Below are 19613 nucleotides of genomic sequence, written 5' to 3'. Positions count from 1 at the left end.
CTGCTGATGCTTAACGAGGACCTTAAGCAGGCTATTAGAAAGGGTACTAGGAGGGTTTATACCACCGGCCAGGCATCTTCCCTTCCCTGGGGTCTGTAACTATTCAGACTGTGCTTAGGCTGAGGGCATTTTCTGGCGTTAGATTTGGGACTATTATCTAGTACAAATTCAAGACAGCATTTTATCAACTACCGCTTTGTGAATTCAGTTGGAGTAAGACTTGATAACTTCACACTTAAGAAAGATGTACTTCTCTTCTATGATGTCCTGTTCAGACAGAAAGAACATTTAGCCCAAGTTCCCAAAATGCAGAGATGGTTTGAACACTGGGCTATACTGTGAATGGGTGTGATTACTGCACATAACTGTTTCCCTTTATTTGCATTTCCTCATCAGTGGGCTTCAATGAGACCCAAATAGAGGGATAAAGAAGTATGTTTTGTAGATTGAAATCCATCATTCACATTAGAGTACTTGTTTCAAGAGAATTGATTTGAGAACTCACATTTGGAGGAGTCTTGCTTGGACATATGTGCACTGTATGAAATGTATTTTTCACATACATTTTGTCCTTGTCTGCATGATTTTAAGTGAATAATGCAGCTTCATAACCTGGTTCCTGTCCCTTTTTTTCCTGTCTTTAATCCCAAGTTATTGAGTATGCATTTATCTATTTTACTTTGGCCTGTGGATGTGTTACTGTTAAGTGCAGCAATAAACCATCTACAAGTAGATTTCCATCTACCAGTAAGACAATGTGGGAAACTCCTTGGACTTCCTTGTATGAGATTGAGATTCCAGTTGGGGTATTGAGCTGGGAGAATTGCCCTTTAAAGTCTGCAGAAAAAGCAGCTAGCTGCCAGCTACAGAACAATGGGAAGTCCTTTGTTGCTCTGCTACCATCAGTTAGCTGCTTCATGATGATAAACATGCCGGGGGCCAATCCTGACTTTGTTTTGGTTGGAATTTTTGTTTATTGGAGTTTGACCGAGCCAGAAGTTTGTAGAATAGCTTTTGTGCTTGTTGTTCAGCAGGAATGAGGGTTTTTTTCTATCTATTTTTTTTTTTCTTTAAGAAGTTAGCACTTTGACCAGCTTGGTATATCACTCAATTCTTAGCCTTGCTTCATCTTCTGGTGCTCAATCCAGGTACACTTGTTCAGCAAGTTAGGGAAAAAGAACACATACTATCATATCCTGGTGTGCATCTATCATCTTTGTAGCAGTGGAATGGTTGAAGCAAGTTAACTGGTTTTGGCAGACTCAGGTAATACCCAGTGGATCTTGGCTCTGAGAGTTTTCTGAAGCTCCAGAAAGTCCCTTCCAGGGCAATCCAAGGCTTTAGCGCAAATCTATAGCAGTGTCCGTGCTTTGGGAGGTGGGTGGAAAGTTAGATGGAGATATCAATGTTTCTTAATTTGCTTGTTTTGGGAAAGGGTCTTTTTATTTTTTGAGGGGTGATAGCTGCAGGAAATGCTGAAATCTGAGTCTTCCAAATGTCCATGCAGACTGGAAAGTTCCTGACACCCACCAGCTAAAACTCAGCTATTAATATATTTCAAATATGTTGGACTGCCTTTGAACTCCTGTGTGCAATATTGCATCTCCCAACAGCAAGCTAGAAAAGCCCTTGAGCATGTTACGAATTTTGCTTGGAGAAATGTAAAAGGTGATAAAACTCTTTGCAAGGAATTTATCATAGCTGCTCACACTTAGGAGTGAAAGAAGGGCATTGTAAGTGCTCATCAGTGAATAGGTTAGACAGGTTTTTCCTCCTAATATTTTTATTTTCAGTGACAGCCTTCAAACTTCCACTGGATGATATATGTAACCTTGAAATTAAATGGCAAGGTTTTTGGCTGTAGGACTGGCCTAACGAGAAATTTGCCACCCAAATAAATCCTTCCTTCATAATACTATCCTTGCTGTTTCTTTCATGTGCATGATCTGAAGGTTTCTGCCAGCACAACTAACATTTTGCCTCCAAGTACTCTATTTTTACAGTATCTTGAAATTGCCAGTATGAAAACGGTGAGCAACGTTAGTTCAGTGACCAAACCCTTGAAGGGTTTGCTATTTCTACCATATGAGTTTAATAAATTAATTTCTGCCATGCTATGGAGACTGCAGTGTAAAAGATAGTTTCTATTCAACTGAAGTTTTATACTTTAAATTTCATTGATGTTCTTATACTCTCATACTCTCCTGAAATTGTCAGAGGGTTATTTATGTACGACACAACTGTCTTTCTAAATACTTGTAAAAGTAGCCTTGAAGAGAAAGGTTTGGATTAACCTTGTTTTACATGGGAACATTTTCAGTTTTGTAACTATTCCAGTAATGTTTCAAAGTGCTCCAGTGGCAATTAACTGGAAGCTAATAGTTTTGCCAGTGGAAAGAAAGTTGTAAGTGCTGTTAAATATGTCATTGAAGATGATTCACGTTGCAGCATTGCTTCACACTAAGGCAGCTAAATCTCATCCTTTTGTACATGTTACGAATATTACTTTGCTGGTGTTTATATTAAGCATGTGTGTGTAGTCCGTTCCACCCTTGGGGAAAAAAAACCCAACAGGAATTCCTCTAAGAATTTATACTGCACAAGGTTATGATTTTATTTCCTTAGACTTCCAGTAGTTCTTTCTTAAGTGAGTAATGGGTCCAAAAGATCGGAAGTTACTCTGTCTTCCTTTCTTGAAGCCAGGAGAAAGACATAGAGGAGAGGATGATTTTGTATTAAATCTCAGTGGTTTCTCTTATTTTCCATGGCATCCTGTTCTTAGTTTCTAATTTGCCTCTGTCTGAAAAGAAAAACCAGAAGCCCAGCAATTATTCCATGTGCATTTGGGAAAATGTAGATCATTTTTATCAAGGGATGCATGGAAAGTGGATGTAAATTATGGATGTGTATCTGTATCCAGCATATCTGTCTGATGCAAATGCACTCCTGAAAACCAAATGTGAAGTGCTGGAATCTGCCAAGTGAATTTCCAGCTCATTGTGAATGGTGCTTTTCATTACTAAAGTCTATTTGACATGCAGTACTCCCCAGTCACCTGTTGAAGTCTTAACAAAATTTCTTATTATCTCTTTCCTGGTGTCTAATAAGTGGTGAACTTTCCTGCAACAGATGGGCAAATTGTCCTCTCTCCTCCACTGGCCTGCTAGTTTTCATGAAACTTTTAAAAACATAATTATCCTTGAAAATGTGTGAGGTTTTTTTGCCCTGTTTAGATGAAATTAGCCAGTATTAGAGAGCTAATGAGAGGCCAGGAAAAACAGGCAAATGAGCACAATGCTTGATAACAAAAGTTGTAGAAAACCAAACTAAAATTTTGCTTCAACTTCTGTTAGTGTAACCAGGGTGTGGTGGTTTGGCAGTGCTATAAGAAATCATGTGTTGAACTGTAAAATATGTAAAGCTGGTATCTTAGAGTTAACCTCTTGTACCTTTTGCAGGTGGAGATTTACATTTTACCTTTATATATTTACCTATGGAGTACGGTTCCTGAAAAAGGTAGGCACTTATATTATTATGCTTTTACGACACATCACAGACTTGAAGTCTTGTGCAGGCGTAATATAAAACACAGGAATAAAGTCTATGTTTGTGAGGAGTAAAAACTAAAATTGAATTTGCACTCATAAAATGCTTACCCTCATTGGTAAGGAATGTAAGTTCTTATCAATATTTAATGGTGTTTTAAAGGAAAAAAAGGCATAGCAACATACCTAGTGCACTTCATTACTTTTCATTATAGGCATTTAGCTGGCAGTAAGGCTTACCAAAGTATTAATTTCTCCATCATCCTTGCTTAAATGCCTCTGACAGAGGTTACTTTTTACTAACAAACAAAATGCATTAGTGTTTTAGAAAAAAAATATTTTTTTTGCCTATTCTTTGTCTGATGTACTGTGGAAGGAAATTTCTGTGGTTTACCATCAATGCTGTGTTTCAGGTGATTTAAAAAGAGAAGGGTATTGATAGCTTCTAAACACTATGGCATAGGTCTATTAACCCTGCGATAGAGAGTAATACAGATTTATGGTGCAAATTGTTTTTACAGTGTGACTAGTTCTCAGAGCTTTTGTGCAAGTCTGTCCATATTTGTGTAATTCTAGGAGGTGAAATTAGGGGAATGTGTGCACTCAGTGTGTTTACGTAATCTTTGTTTTGGTGAAAAACTTGACACAAGAAAATGTATCCTGAATGTTTCTGGTTCCTGTAAGTAAAAGAGGTTGTACTAATCTTTTTTATGTCTGTAGTTCTTGAGGCTGTCCCAGGTGCAAGGCAGCTTGGTGTGGGCAGGACTAATGATGTGTCCTGTGTGGGGAGGGCACATCAGAGCCGTTCTCAGCTGTTTAGCAGTAGTCAGCCCCAGGAGAAGTGTGGGCCAGAGCAGCATGCAATTGCATTCTCTCCCTGCCTCCTAAAACACTTCTATTTTATGTGTACCTCATCCATTAACATGCTGTATGGTCATGATCTGATACTCTGTTTTCTGTGTTTGATTTCACAAATGTCTGTGGTATGAAATACGAGAATAGTTTTAATGAGCAGTTGTCACTACCCAAAAGGTTACTTAGCCTGTGAGTATGGAGAGGTCATGGCTGTGGGTTCATAGGATCCTGTAACAGACAAGGGAACAGAGGCTTCATCGTCTGAATTTTTCTACATCATTACAGCAAATGCCACAAAAATCACCATTAGCAAGTGTCACAAAATCACTACTAGAACACATACTTATGATTAAGACAGCAAATCTCTCTCAGCACAAATAAAGTGTCTGTTCTAGGAAAAATTCTGAATACCAGCATTTCTATAGACTAAGAAGAATACAGTAAATGTGTGCTTCATTCCAAGCCATTGTGATCTCTTGTTAAAGGCTGAGTTGACATGCAGAGTGGAGGATGTCTTCCAGTTGAGCATATCACTGCAGTTTGAGGAGGGCTGGCTGACACAGCAAGGTGTACAACCGCTGGCTTAACAAGGATCGGTTGCATACTTTTGCTGTAATTTTAACTTTCAAAATATTTCATTTTTACAAAGAGAAATTATTCATTATGTAATTGTGTATCTATTTATAATTACTAATTTGTACACAGTGTTAAAGATGAGTCTTGTAATGTTTTAGGCGATTGTCATTATTCCAATGTTCTGCTTTGTATACCCAGGTTTTTCACATGAAAATACATGTAAATTAACAAAATTATGATTGTGATTGTATTTATATTTGCACTATATTCCTAGTAACATTGTGTAACTCAAAGACAAAGGCTTTTGCTGTTCATCAAACACCCAAGATTTTGCTGAGTCTCTTTAAGTGCAGGATCTGTGTTTGCAAGGAATAAAATCGAGACCAAAAAATCTGAAGGGAGACACTTCTTTCAGAGCTTTGCTACAGTACCCAAGTGGATAGTTCTTTTTGATTTGTCTTGGTTTTCTAAATGGAATAATTGCAAAGAACCCTTAAATTCTTCCTGAAGCAGCTAGTGAAAGAAGTTAAGCATAATAAATTCTCTGACAAATTTGATAGAAGGATCTTTCCTTCAAAAATCTATTTTGCCTGGAGAAAGAAAGTTCATATTATGGACAGCAGCTTCTTGCTGTGTAGCAGAGGTCTGAATCCTTTCTAGTAACAAGGCCTGCCTAAGACCATCCCGAAAATACCTAGTCCAGAAGACCAGTAAGCTCCGGTCTCAGCTTCAATGGCAGTCCCTACAGGTGCAGCTCCATCACAGCACCTTGTGCTGCCTTACTGAGAGGGGGCATGAAAGAGTGAATACCACAAATGTTCCTGTTTTAAAGAATGTAATGTGCCACCAGCATAGCACCAAATTGGAAATACTCACTTTGACTAGAAGTGAATTCCACCTTTTGGATTCTTTCTGAAAACACCTTTCTCATAATGCCCACAGCACATGAATCATTGCCACTTTGCTTTCTACTGTCAGCTTCCCTATTTGCTGCATAAAGAAATAATGCTGCATCAGTGCAGTATCAGCAGAAGGGTGGATGTCAGTGTTTCCTTGTGCCTATCAGAACACCCAAGGAAGATCTGAACAGGATACTGTGGCAAACCACCATGCTGGCAGAGTGTCATGTCTTTGGTGGTTTTGTGGAGCTTATCTGGCATTTGGGGAAGATGTGACCACACTTAATTAGCAGTAATTATTTAGCAGACTTATCAGCTCTGGTTTAGTTCTGAAAGTATGATGCTATAGGTCTTACACACATGCCAGTGTTAATTTATTTTTAGAATGGTGTTAACTGACTAAATTCAAGTTTTTAGGTTTGCCTGGATAGAGCATCTTGCAAAAAAAGAGGCCTAGGGTTTCAGCTTTGGTTTTTGCTTCTGTACAGAAGCATGTGAAAGCTAACAAAGCTGTCAGTCAGAGCACTCGTAAAACCCTCTGAAATGCCATGGCAAGCTTGTCTTTGTTAATGTCCATGACTGCAGTTAATGGCTGATCTAGACAGATGAAATTTGTGCACCAAATAAAGCAACCTGTGCATTATTTTTGGTAACAGCTGCACATGAAATATCAATTTCTTTGACATGCTGTATTTGCTGAGTACATTACTAGAGATTTAAAACTTTCTTCCTGCTGAAAGCTATGTGTCTTTATTGAGTTCTTCTCTTGGGTTTTCTCTTTTTCCAGGGGAAAGTATATGTTTTTAAGTTATTAATTGAATAAATAATGTTACTTCTGCTGAAATTTCAAAAAATCTCAATACACAGGGAAGAAATTTCTGATATAAAGCTTTGTCACCAAAGTTTGGTCTGTTGCAACAAAACCTATCAACCGATACATTTTAAACAATTTTTTTTCTTAGTAGTGTCTGCAGGACACTTAGACTGGGTCATTTTGCTGAATAAAATTTGCCGTGAATTCAGGAATATCCTCCAGTTTGGGAAGGCTGAGGATTGACAGTAAAGTGTCCTGTGTGTACCTCACCTCATGATCAGGTGCTGATACTTTGTATGATGGGTTTAGCAATGTGAAATGCACAAAAACTCATGCTACCACCCACTCTCCCTCACTCTATCCATATGGACATCTGCTTTCCACAGCCTCTGTGTCATACAATAGCTTATTCATGGAACTCTCTCCAACCCCCTGCCAACCCCACCACTGAACTCCGAAGGCAGGAGACCGTTACGGATTTTGCACTGGTCTTGTCCTCAGTGCCTCTGACCTCAAATGGGCACATGGTGCCGACTTTTCTTTGTTGCAATAATACATTGCTCATGAAGCAACATGAAGTGAATAAGGGCAGCTTCTACCATTGGTGTCTGCCTTTTTCAGTTAAGAGTTGACTTTAACTCTAGGGTGCAGCTGTATGATTGGTAAATCTTACAAATGTTTGTGATACCATGGGAACGCGTGCCCCGTTCAAGAGTTACTGTGAAGTGAGAAGCATAAGTCTTGGATCAGAGAGTAGAGAAGCCAAGGCAGTTGCTTGATTGCTCACAAATGAAGCATGTGAAGAGGAGTGACTTGCAGCCTTACACATACTCAGCCAAACCGCTCCATTACCTACAAATTGTGACTTACGTAGACAGAGGAGAAAAAAATTTATTACGGAGTTACTAGTATTTAATTATCATATTAGACATTCCTCCCTTCCCCACCTCGTGCGTGCCTTCAGCCTCTTCAGGCTGCAAGGCTTAATTTTATTGTGGGGTTTGCTGTCATTGTCTGTAACTAGTGAAGTTGTTAATGACATGTCAGTGTTAAAGCATCTCAAAGATGAAATTGTTTTCTTGGTCTTGGCTTCTTTTTCAAATGCTCCTCATAAAGTTTTGCTGCTTCTTCCAAGTCCTTTCTACCTTAATGCTATCAGTTGTAGCTTATTTATTATTACCAGGTGGTGTAATAATGCTTCCCAAAGGGTCTCTTGTTGCTGAAGTGAAACATGTGTTTGTCTCTGTTCTTTCAAACCAGAACTTTCAATTTGATGAAAATGAACTGTAAACTTGTTAGGTAATGAACATAAAGTAGGTGTTGGGAGTTTGATGGGTTTGTCACTTGATCCTTTAGCACTGTGTGTTTCAGGACATGCCCTGGAGTGTGATGTATAGTGCACTGAGGGGATGAAATAGGTCATCATAATTAGGATTTGAAGTGACCTCTGTCATTTCTGATACTTTAAGGGAAGAGGAAATCAATGTAAATGTAGATTAAGAGTTCAAGTTGTCCACCTTCTACCTCAAATACTATTTTCAATATCCTATTTTCAAGTAGTATATACTATTCAAGATACTATTTCAATATACTGTTTTCAGGAGCAGATTTGGTAATGAGTATTCTTCTGTGTGAGGAAAATGGACCAAGGTACCAACTTTGAAAGAGAAGGTGAAGCTTTCTTTGTTATTAGCTGCCAGCTCCAGTCTTCACTATTTTCTAGAGCAGATTTAAATTATTTGCGACTAAAGAGTGGGTGTCCCACAAAATAATTTAATGTGAAACATTCACCTTTCCATCTAATCCTCGTTGCCCCCATTCTTGGTAAAATGGCAAATGCTAGATGTGACCATCCCATCTTAATTTTCAGACTTCTGAATGAGATGTTTTGGCACTGAAGGACTGAAGCCAGCATTCACTACAGCATTCTTTGTATCTTTATAAATCACTAAGCATAAAAGATAAGTAACCAATTATATTTCCACTCTGATCATGTGTATGCAAATTCTTCCCTTTCTGAATGAAACTGAGGTTTTCAGCTCTACCATTTGTTTTGTTTGCATGTCTACAAAACACTTCCTTGCAGAGCACCACACCTGTAGTGACACCAACAAGACATTAAGTTCCAGTGGCATTGAACTGACTGCTTTGCTTATCATTAACATATGAATGAAATAATGTTTTTGTTTTCCTCAGTAATATTTGTAGTTAAATAAATGGTGGCTTTGATCGTTAAGAGTTAATGGTCTGACTGTGCTCCAATTAAATGGAAAAAATATCATTATCTTTGGTGATAAAGGAACAGAGTGAAGAGTTCAGGATTGGCTTGTTTCTTGCTTGCTCATCCTTGGTGCTAAGCAGCGCCTGTATAAAGCTGTAAAATGAAATCTTTACAAACATACAGAAGCAGAGCTTCCAGGTGGCTTACAGACTTTTCACATTTAATTTCCTTCCTTTAATTGCCCATGAGAATTATGAATTCACAAAAAAAGATGAATTTTCTGCAAGTCTTTTGAAGTCTATATGGAGACTTGTAAACCTGAAGTTGCATGTACATATTCTACTGGTGAAAGGGATTATCTGCCTGGATAAACAAATCTTGCTATTTTTCAAATTTAGTGTTGAAGTAAGGCAGATGATACGAGTATGCTGTGGCTATATTTAAAAAATGCTGGGTGCAACAAGCTTCTGTATGTATGCAGCTGATTGAGTGTCCTTCCTAATGAGTCATCCCCTACTGAAGAACTGGGAACTGTCTGCTAAGAACTGTCTGGTGGGTAGTTACAATTTCTAGCGGTACATGTAGCTTGCAAAAGAACAGGGAAAGCCATGTTGAAGTGTAAATTTGACTCCAAAAGCCTACTCAAGTGACATAAATGTATGGAAGGCAAATAGCAAATAGCAGGGTAGTATGAAGGAAAAAAAACCCTGACAGGTAGAGCTCCGCTTCTGCTGTTGCTGAAGTTCCTCTTTCTTGAAACTATAGGATGTTTCAAACGAGGAAAATGAAGTGCTTATCCTCCTGTGTGCACTAACCACTGAGCCAGCGAGTTTGTGTGTGACAGCTGGAGATGTTCTGTTAGTGGCCTGCAGTTTCTGTGTGCACATAGAAAGAAGCTGGCTTCATGCATTTTTGTGAGAGTGTTGCATTCTGCTGCTCAGCTGAGTTGGCTTATTCTTTGCCTCTTTTTGGAATAAAATAGCAGCAGCAATACATGCACATGTTACAGCCCTGAGAGAGTAGTGTAGAATTTGTAAATGCCATTTCGGATTGCTTGTACTCCAGAATTTTAGAGCCTAAAGTCAGACACCTTCATTTGAAATACAAAAAAAGAATTTGTCAATAAATTGGTGGCTGATTATTGACATTGTTTCTGTATTACAGTTCACCTATTATTGAGATTGTTAACCTTAGACTAAGTAAGTAATGTTTATTATGCACAACCACTTAATAAAATTGTCATATTTGTGGAAACAAGCATTTCTGTAATGAAGATGGTAAGTTTGTATCATGTGGGAAATAAGATTGGGACAGTTTTCAAATCAAAGGTCATGCTACAGTTTAAGTGGGGTTATAGTTAGTGTATTAATGATACTATTCTGGGGAAAAATAACAGAAGAGTTTGAATGCAGAAATTAATAGTTTCAAATTCTTCATACAAGTTCTCTGCAATGCATTGAAAACATCCTTCATGGGGGCTCTCAGCCATTACTGTCATTAGAAATACAAAATAAATTTCTTTTTCCTCAATATTATATGGGAATCAAGAGGACATCATTCATGCTTACAGTACTGACAACATCTCTTCCCACTGGAATCACCTGTAATACCTGGGTTCCCCAAGGCAGCAATTGATAGCTGTGGCTTTTTAAACTTTCTGATTTAATGCTATAAAGATTCATCATGGGTAGGAATCAATTTTGGTAGATCTGAACTAAACTGAAAAAAAGGTAGTGCAAAAAACCAGCAGCTGTCAAACTGAAAAATAAGTTGCTGTATTCAAAATGTCCAATGCTCTAGACAGTTTTCAGTCTTTGTAGCAGTAGGACAGACTTGATTTTGACATAAAAGTTCCTCAGCTATTGGAAAGCTATTTGCAGCACACATTGCATATTACATCATTTGGAGCAGAAAAAAATGACCTGCATCAGAATATTCAGTACTTCATTTATTGTTTCCATTTTGTCTTGCCATGCCTGGTGCTTCTACTTTTTCATGAAAATAATGCTGCTGGATATTTTGCAGAACAGAACAATACAAGAAATGCAACATCTTGGAAAAATTCACACCACTATTTGGATTATGTCTGATCATCTGATTCTTAGAATAAGACTCCTTAAAGCAGGCTGATTTTTTCTGGTTTTAATGCTGAAATACCAAAGCATGAGTGTGGGAAATATCTACCACCTTGGTTTAAATCAGAACTGACTCTAGAAAACAACAGCATGGCAAAAGCTTGGAAGCAGGGGGTTTACCTCCCGAGCCCTTGATGTCTCCTTCATTCTTGAATCAATTGAAGCAGGCATTCTGTTGGGCACTTTTTCTAGTCTGCATCTGTTGTGATGTTTCCTTCCCATGTTCTGCTCGAAAGGTTGTTATATTATCTATTACTGAAGCCTTGTAATTCCTTTTGTTCAGTGAGCTTATTTGCCTGATGCTGGATAAATATTCTCATTTAAATGAAGAATGTCAGAGGCCACTGTGGAGCTCTTTTAACACAATGCTGATACTTGATATTTTACTGTGCTATTAACAGAGGGGTAATGCGATACGTAGGCCACTGAGGAAGGAAATGAAGCCTGCCTTTGGCAGATTGTTCTTGCTTTAAAATTGATTTGGATTCTCTGGAGGGTTTTATTACCTTTTTTTTTTTACTTGTAAAACCAATTGTTGAGTTTCTGTAACTGATGAAAATTTTTAAGCTAAAATCATTTTGGATGTTAAAATTGAATTATAATCTTATTCCTTTCTATGAAAGCAGGGCTGAGCATTAGGTGATAAATAAAACAATTTCTCATTCACTGAGTGAGCAGGAAAGAATACCTGTGCTCCGGAGTCTTTTGAAGAATGCTATTGTGAGAAAGGGGAAATACCATATTACATTTTTAAATAAGCATCACGAATGGAAAAGGTTTCCAGGAAGACCATCGTTAGATGCCATCTCATGGAAAAGGAATTTGTTTCAGATATATCTTCAAAAGGGCATAAAAATTGTTGAGGGCATTTAGGAGAAATTCATACAGTGTTTTGGATGCTTGAGATATAAATCATGAGTCATGCTGTGAGAAAGATCAAAGTTACTGGAGAAACGTAGTTTTAAATGACTGCAGCACCTCAGTTTACATCAACAAGGAAAATGAATGCATTTTGGACAATGAGGCTTTGTAAGAGAAGGCGAGTCAGCATAGGAAGTAATTTACTATGTAAGCTGTTGGAAGTTAAGATAATAACTGGATCAGGCAAAAGAGGACAAAGCTAAGCAAGCTGGCAGAATTTATTTGTGGCTGAAATGAAACTGAAGGTTTTTGAAAGAAAAAGCAAAAGGAGAATATCAGTGATACCCTAATTCAGTAATAGGACACTGATGGCAACTTTAGGGCTTTGAAATGTAGACAATGGGGACTAATTTTACATATTCATGGGAAGGAAATGCAACACACTAATTTAAAAAATACATCTAGAATTGAACTTCACTTTATCTGTTTTGAATCCAGCTGGGGGTATTTAATAACATCAGAGTACTGAGTAAATGCTATGTAACCATCAATTTGGCAAGTTAAGCTGGTATTGAGCCATCTACAGCATCTCTACTGTTAGTGCATTATGCTGTTGTTCAGGGCAGTGAAGGAGGGGCTGCCACACCTCATGTCCCCCTGTGGACTGGTTATTTTGACTAATTTTGACTTCAGCACAGTATTCTTTTCTTTTTGACAGCCCAGCTTTCTGAAAGACTGGAATTTTTTCAGGGTCATATCATAAAAATGTCAGATCTAGAGGAAATACTTCTCAAAATGTTATATTTGGGCAATTTTATGATAAAAATAGTTTTAATTCATCTATACACTAAGGTGGTTCATTCACACCTGTAGCAAAGTATTAGCTCAGCACTCTATTGCTTTTCGTGTTTTGCTATTCAAATTAATGAAGCAGTCCTGTTTTCCACAGCTAATTAAACCTCAGCAAAGAGTACATATTTGGATATAAGAACAGATTATTAGTAATGTAACTGGTGCTTTGAGTTGCCCTTGTTGAGTTGAACTCACTACTGAGGGAATGACTCAGAGCAGGATAGCTGTATTCTCAATTAAACTAGTAAAATCTGTAGAACCATATGTATTTTTATACTATAAGCTCTTGAAGTCATTAAGCTGCTTCATTGTATCTTTAAAGTAGTATATAATTAAATATATTATTGGTGTTCTCTTGGGTTTTTTCCTATTATATTCCCTTCCAATGTTACCCTGTCACACCTCTCAGGGCTTTCTCATTTCTTCTGCCTACTGATGGTCTTGGCTACTGGCTATTGAACAATGCCAGGCTAGCATGGGGAAGTACTGCTGTAAATTTGAATCTAATTCAGTTTTGCTTCTGTTTTTCAACTGCTGTTATCTCACAGGTGACTTAAGGAGTTTCACCAGGTACTTTCGTCCTGTCCCCAGGATTTGTAGGCTCAAGAAGATGAGGGAAAAAAAATAATTTCGTCTTGCCCAGTTACTTTAGGTTTTTTGCTGTGGCACAAATTTAGTGTTTATGGTTTTATACTAAAACTTAAAACAAATTTGCAATTTATGAAACAAAATCATATGCAGTTTATGATAGTTCCCCTGTTCTAATCCCTACCAGCCAGTCTTATTGCTGGTTGTTTTAACAGATCAATTGCAGAAAACTGCAAGTTATGTCAGAATAGATCCACCAGCAGATGACAAATGGAAACAACAAAAGGCTTGTGTTTTTGCCCTTGCTCAGCAGGAGGGGAAGGTGAAAAACACAGGGAAAATGAATGTAACATTTTATGTTGGTTTAGACATTTTGGGAAATTATTTTGGCTGTCTTCGTTTGCTTTAGAGAAGTAAATGTTGTCATGGTCATTGACTCAGAACTGAGAAGGAAAAAATTCCTTGCAAACTGTGTTTTTATATTTAATTAACATTTCCCCCTTCTGTCTTTCTGTTACAGGAAAATACAGTATGAGAGAGATTCTCTTACTGGGATTTTTTCGTTCAGTACTTAGTACTTGTGGCATTGTTAAATACACCAAGAAATGTGATTCTTGGGATGTTCTCTGCAGGGCCAGGAGTTGGACCTGGTGATCCTGATGAGTTCCTTCCAACTCAGCATATTCTGTGATTCTCTGATTCTAAGTATTCCAGTCGTAAAGACACCTGCAGCCCCACGGGTGAATTGCCCTGATACAGTAGATATGCACCTCAAAAAAATGCAGTGATTACAGGAGTGGAAGGGGACGAAGCTACTTCAGTGTGTCCTTACTCATTGTTGCTTCGGGTTGTGCCTCATTTTAGCTGTGCTCAGTGACTGAAGTGCTTAGAAATGGGCTCCTGTCTAGTGACCACACACTGGTGTGGGGCTTTTGGCCTGCCTGCTCCAGCAACAGGCTGAAAGAGTCTGCTCTGAAGGAGTTCTGCTCTCTCAGTCATCAGGTGGGACTTGGTGGTGTCTCTGTGTTAAGAAGCCATCAGCTCCTGCCAGGGTTTCAGTGGCAGTGCTTGAAAGTGGGGAGTTCACTAATGAAAGGCGTTCTTCACCATCTGCCCAAAATGGCATCATGTGATTCAAGTATGTTCTTGCCTCTCTAGGGATAAATATTGGCCTGTGAACTAGAGAAAAACCTGTATTTCCTATTTAAAGTTCTGCAGTTGCAGTGACTTTCTAATTTTCAGACTCTCAGGGATGATTCTGAGACCTTGCTACAATGTGCCTATATGAAAGTACAGCAAAACACACCACTTGGGGCTTTTGTTTGGCTTCTCTCTATGTGGTGTTTTTCCAGTAGGCAGTGTAGGTTCATAAATACCACAATCTTAAACATCTGTGTTTAGGCATGAAATTTGATCTTGGTGCTTACCTTGGTATGGAGTTGCTCTTATTATTAAGAATTGGCTCCGTCTCCCTTCATGGACTGCATGGAGTGGTGGAACACGTTATTTGTCAGTGAAGCAAGCCACGGTGCATCCTGCAAAGGAATGCAGCTGCCTGAGGATTTCCAAAACTCAGCATCAGTACAATGAGGAGTCTGGTAAACACTTCCCATCAACATATGGTATTGGAAGGCAGTGGCTGGGCAGAATCAGATACGTGCACTCTTCCGGCAGAGCAGCCACAGATAGGAACTATAATTACAGAAATTAGCTATGTAATGATGAGTTTAATTATTAACCACTTTCCTGTATGGCTTTGAGTAACCATAGTATCAGAGCACTGAAAACCCTGGAGCTTTGTTGAAGCTGCATCCTGTAGGAAAATTAGGAGTAGTCTGAAATCATGCTACTCTGCAATGATCAATAAGGGTTGAAGTGCCCTATTTTATTTTTTAATGATTTGCTCTTGGGATTTTTCCTGGTCTCTTAAAAGTTTAATTTTATGCAGGCCTCCCTCCTACCAACGTATGGTTTTCCAAGTGTGAACTTCAGTACTCTCTCTTAACAAACTAATTCCAGGCATGCAGTTATGTGTTGTCTTTTTAAATAAAGTAAATCCATAAATATCCTTTTAGATGCAAATACTACGGTAATTGATGTGGTCTGGCATTGTGATCAAAAATAGAAGGCAGCTGTAAAGCTAACGAGTGTACAGCTGCTTTGCTTCATCAAAGGGTTATCAGGCATCTGGAATGCTTGGGTGAATGTGCCCGTTACTTTTTATGCACTGTTCTTACAGTGCAGATTGAGGAACTACAAAATACATTGAACAGTGTTGCTGGGAACTTAGCCCAGCTCCTGTAATATTTATATAGACCTTCAACTGCTCTAAAATGTCGTAGCAACCCCTGGCCACTCAGCCTGCTCATGACCAAACAGTCCTTGAAAATGTTGCCATTACACATGAAGGCAAAAGTTTTTAGAAGTTTTATTTGCTACAAAGCAACTAGCAGAGAAAGTGTCAGAGGAAGAAGGTACACAAAAGAGAGCAAATATTTTGATGGCTGGGCTTGGTAAGGGGACTGGTAGGTGCTTGGGAGAGAAGAGGGAGGAGATGCTACAGTCACCAGTTTCCCTGGCTGGAGTGTTCTTCAGTTCTGTTCAGTGCATTGCCTTAATCAATATTAGGACCCTTCCAGATTCTAGTTATTAGTTCCTTTTGCCAGCTTCATTTTCCATGTAAGTTGTAAGTAAACTTTTATCAACACAAGACATAAGCTCCAGATCTCTGTACATAATATTTTTAAAGGGAAAAGTGGATGTCTGCGTGGAGCTTACTCTGACTTTCCAGATATCATTTTATGTAAATACATCAAAACTTGAATTCATATTTTTTCTAAAAGCTTTTTTTTGGGCACACATATATTTGCCTTTGAATGTCAAGTGCATCTTCCAATGATTGTTATTAATCTTGGCCTTTATAAGTTCTTCCATATTTCATGGTTTCCCATTAGTAGAAGTATAATTTTTAATTATGTTTGGAAATCAGCAGTGCAGATTGCTGAGAGGAAAGACTGAGCACTTTTCATTGCAGAAGCATTTTTCCCCCCTAAAACCTTTTTTCTACAGACACAAAGCACTAAACTCTAGAGAAAAAAAAAAAAAGGCAATTCTGCAGAAACTTAAAACAGCTTGCTTAGTCACAGTATATGAAAAGAGAACCTCGGGAGGTTCATCAACAATGTGTTGTATTGTCTTCACTGCTGTAGTTAGCTCTGCCAAGAAATACGAATGACTGCTTGGATCTGTGAAGGATTTATGAAAATGCTATTCCTGGTGTGAGAAGCAACTGCATCCTAAACCAAATCAACAGTCACTGGAAGGAGGAACATGCACAAATTGATGCCAAATAGTAGCCATGGATTTTGTTGTTTTGCTGAGTTCTCTTTGTTCCCAGCATGGTGTTCTGTCAGAACTCGGTGATTTTGTGGCTAGAGGGAAGTATACATAATTTTGATGTGTAGGTGACTTACACTGGTGCTTGCAGAGTGTCAGTTTATCTCGCAGTTCAGCCCGTGCTCTTGGCATTGCTGGCTGCTAAGGTTGTGCCCTCAGAGCCTGCCATGTGTGGCCAGTAGAGACTGGAAACTTTTTAAAAAAAAAAAAAGTATTTTTTAAATCAGTGAAACTTTAGTATGAGAAATTCTTAAGTAGTAGCAAAACAAATACAACAGTAGTGAGGGATGTTGCTATATCAAGGGCAGTTTTTCAGAGGATAGTAAGAAAAAGCACACATCTTTAGGAAATCAGAGAGTTTCCAAGACATCATAAGTCTGAAGTCCTTAGAGGCCAGGCAGACTTAGTGGAAGATGATAGAAACTTCTGAAAATCAGAAAGAAAAATGAGGAAGAGTTTAATTTTCTTTCTGCTGGAGAGAAATAAGCTGCAAAATATTGATACTTGTTGAAAAAAAAGAGGTCACTTTCTGTAACTTGTAAAATGGTGGCTTGTTTTATAACAATTAATACCAAGGAGTTTTTCTGTAGTTAAGAAGAAAAAGAGTGTATTTGTTCGTACATTATATGCAGAAGCAAATATTTTCGTGGATATAAATGCTCCCTTAAGAGTGAAAGATGAAGTAGTCTACAGTTATGCTGATCCTCATTGAGGCAAGTAAGAAGAAGGAGAAGGAAGCCTAGGATCATTGTGGAATTTGTATCTAAGACACTAATTTATTGAAGAATCTCTTGGGTTTACCATACATGGGTGGAGTAATTTTAATAGTAGAACATCGAGCCCCTGGCAGGGGAAACTAAGGAAGGGCACTTTTTGTGCCGCTTGGTAATCTGATTTTCTTTCTAAGGTCAGCAGCCATCTAGCATACGATGCCAAGAGGATGCAGGTGTTGCAGAAAAAATAAAGAAATCAAGCAATTTAATTCACTTCTAAGCAAGTGCTTATTCAAACAAGTGATGTGCAAGAGGAATGTTTACTAATATATTGAAAATGAAAAAAATTGTTGTAATCCCTGGCCATAATTGGGGAAAAATGAGCATTGAGATAACTATTCAATTTAAGCAAGTAGAAATGTGCAAAAACAAAACCAACCAACCAACCAACAAACCAGTGAAACAAAAAAGAACCCTAACCAAAAAAACTAAAAAACCACAACCCAACACCCCAAAACAACTGTTAATTATGAATAATTGTCCTTCTGCTAATGTTGTGAAAGCTGCTGTTGACTAAAAGTCTTACCAGTTTCAGTTCCTGGATAATAAAAAATGTGTGAAAAGTGTTAAATGTTACTGTATTTTGCAGTGAACAGAAAGCTCGTAGTCTCCTCCTCTGCTGTTGCAGTTGCACTCTTGGGTAGATGAGGTGTAAGCTTAGGATACAGCAGGGGGTCTGCCCATGTGAGCAGGAGCCGCTGTTCTGCCTGCACTGGGAGAAGGCAGCTGCTGTTGAGGAAACGAGTATGGCTGTGTCATGAATTGTGTATGTGAATCAGACACTGAATGTTTGCTCCAGGGGTAAGAGCAAATTGCATACAGCATTTTTGGGGCTAGGTGAACGCTAGTGAAGAGGAAATCTTCTGGCCTTACTTTGTACCACTTGTTTCTGTGAAGAGCAAGGACCTGCTCTAACTTGATGAATGTAGGTATGAATGCCGTGAGACATCCTTGACATCTTTGCCTGTATCAGCCCCAAAAAAATGAGAGTGGTAGAGCTTTGCTAAGGGTACATATTATCTCGGCTGTAATTAATAGTGCTAATTTCTGTTCCACTTAATATTGTTTGCAACTGTCAGAGACAAATAATACAAAATTGTATTCCAACACATTAAGCAAGCCAGATAAAAATCTTGGCCTTTTGAATTTGCAGAGTAGTGCACATGTACACAGTGAATGTTCTGTATTGTGCTGGTTTTGTTGTACAGGTTCAAAAGTTCTCTAATTTCAAAAGCAACTTAAAATCTTTTCTTTGTGGACTAAGATGTCTTATTTTGATTTGAAATGTGTTTTGAACATAAATTGGCTCCAGTGACGTGGGGGGATTCTGTCATCATGTTCCTGGATTTTTACATGCTGGATTCTGATAAAAACAGCAGGCAGATTATATTTCTTTATTTGATGGAAAAGTCAGAAGATTTTTCTTACGTACCTGAGAATTTAGGAAGAACCCCTTTGGGAGTTACAACATGCCTGTACTGTCATGAGTAAATCAGGTGCATAACAGCTCTTTGTGATATTCGTAAATGGGAAGTTCTTTATTGTACTGCTTTTCTTCCCTCCTCCATTTACTATCAAAACTGACCTTTCACATACTAGATACTACCAGCATTTTGAGCGAGACCTGGAAATTTTCACTTCTGAGTGCTTTCTGAAAGCCAGGGGCCAATTAGAGGCTTTCTCTAGAGATAAGTGAATGAGGCAATGGATACAAAACAACCCAAGGCTTCTGGCTAAGCATGCAAACATCACAGATAATTTGGAAGGGGATTTTGTGTTTTTTTCCAAAATCCTCAGTCATTCCTTTGTCTCAAGAGAAGTTTTATTTCTGAAGGAATTCTTTAAAATTACTCTATTTAATCACAGAGTTGGAGAGAGGTTTGATGGAGTTTTTTAGCAGATATTCCTGTAAGGGAATTAGAGTCATTTGTTCCTTACTACTGTAAATCTCAACAGATTGAACAGCTGTTAACCTTCTCTGTCGTTGATACTGCATTTATTTGGCACTGCACCAAAGTGTAGTAAAACTTCAGTTTCCATCTGAGCTCCTTTATGTTCGGTAAGGCAGGGTGTCAGCATTGTAGGGCTGGTGCTTTGT

General features: G+C 38.3%; 1 protein-coding gene across 2 annotated transcripts in view; it reads left to right on the top strand.

Moving 5' to 3' along the window:
- The window catches only part of CERS6 (ceramide synthase 6), a 119962-nt gene that overhangs the window by 61896 nt on the left and 38453 nt on the right, over nt 1-19613 (top strand). For both annotated transcript variants that reach the window (XM_048308829.1, XM_048308828.1), the window contains exon 4: nt 3459-3516. In XM_048308829.1, coding sequence (XP_048164786.1) covers nt 3459-3516 — 58 coding nt within the window. The remainder of the gene's footprint in view (nt 1-3458; nt 3517-19613) is intronic.

The sequence above is a fragment of the Corvus hawaiiensis genome, chromosome 7, assembly GCF_020740725.1.
Source record: "Corvus hawaiiensis isolate bCorHaw1 chromosome 7, bCorHaw1.pri.cur, whole genome shotgun sequence".
NCBI classification, from domain to species: domain Eukaryota; kingdom Metazoa; phylum Chordata; class Aves; order Passeriformes; family Corvidae; genus Corvus; species Corvus hawaiiensis.
This window is presented reverse-complemented; position numbering and strand designations above follow the sequence as displayed.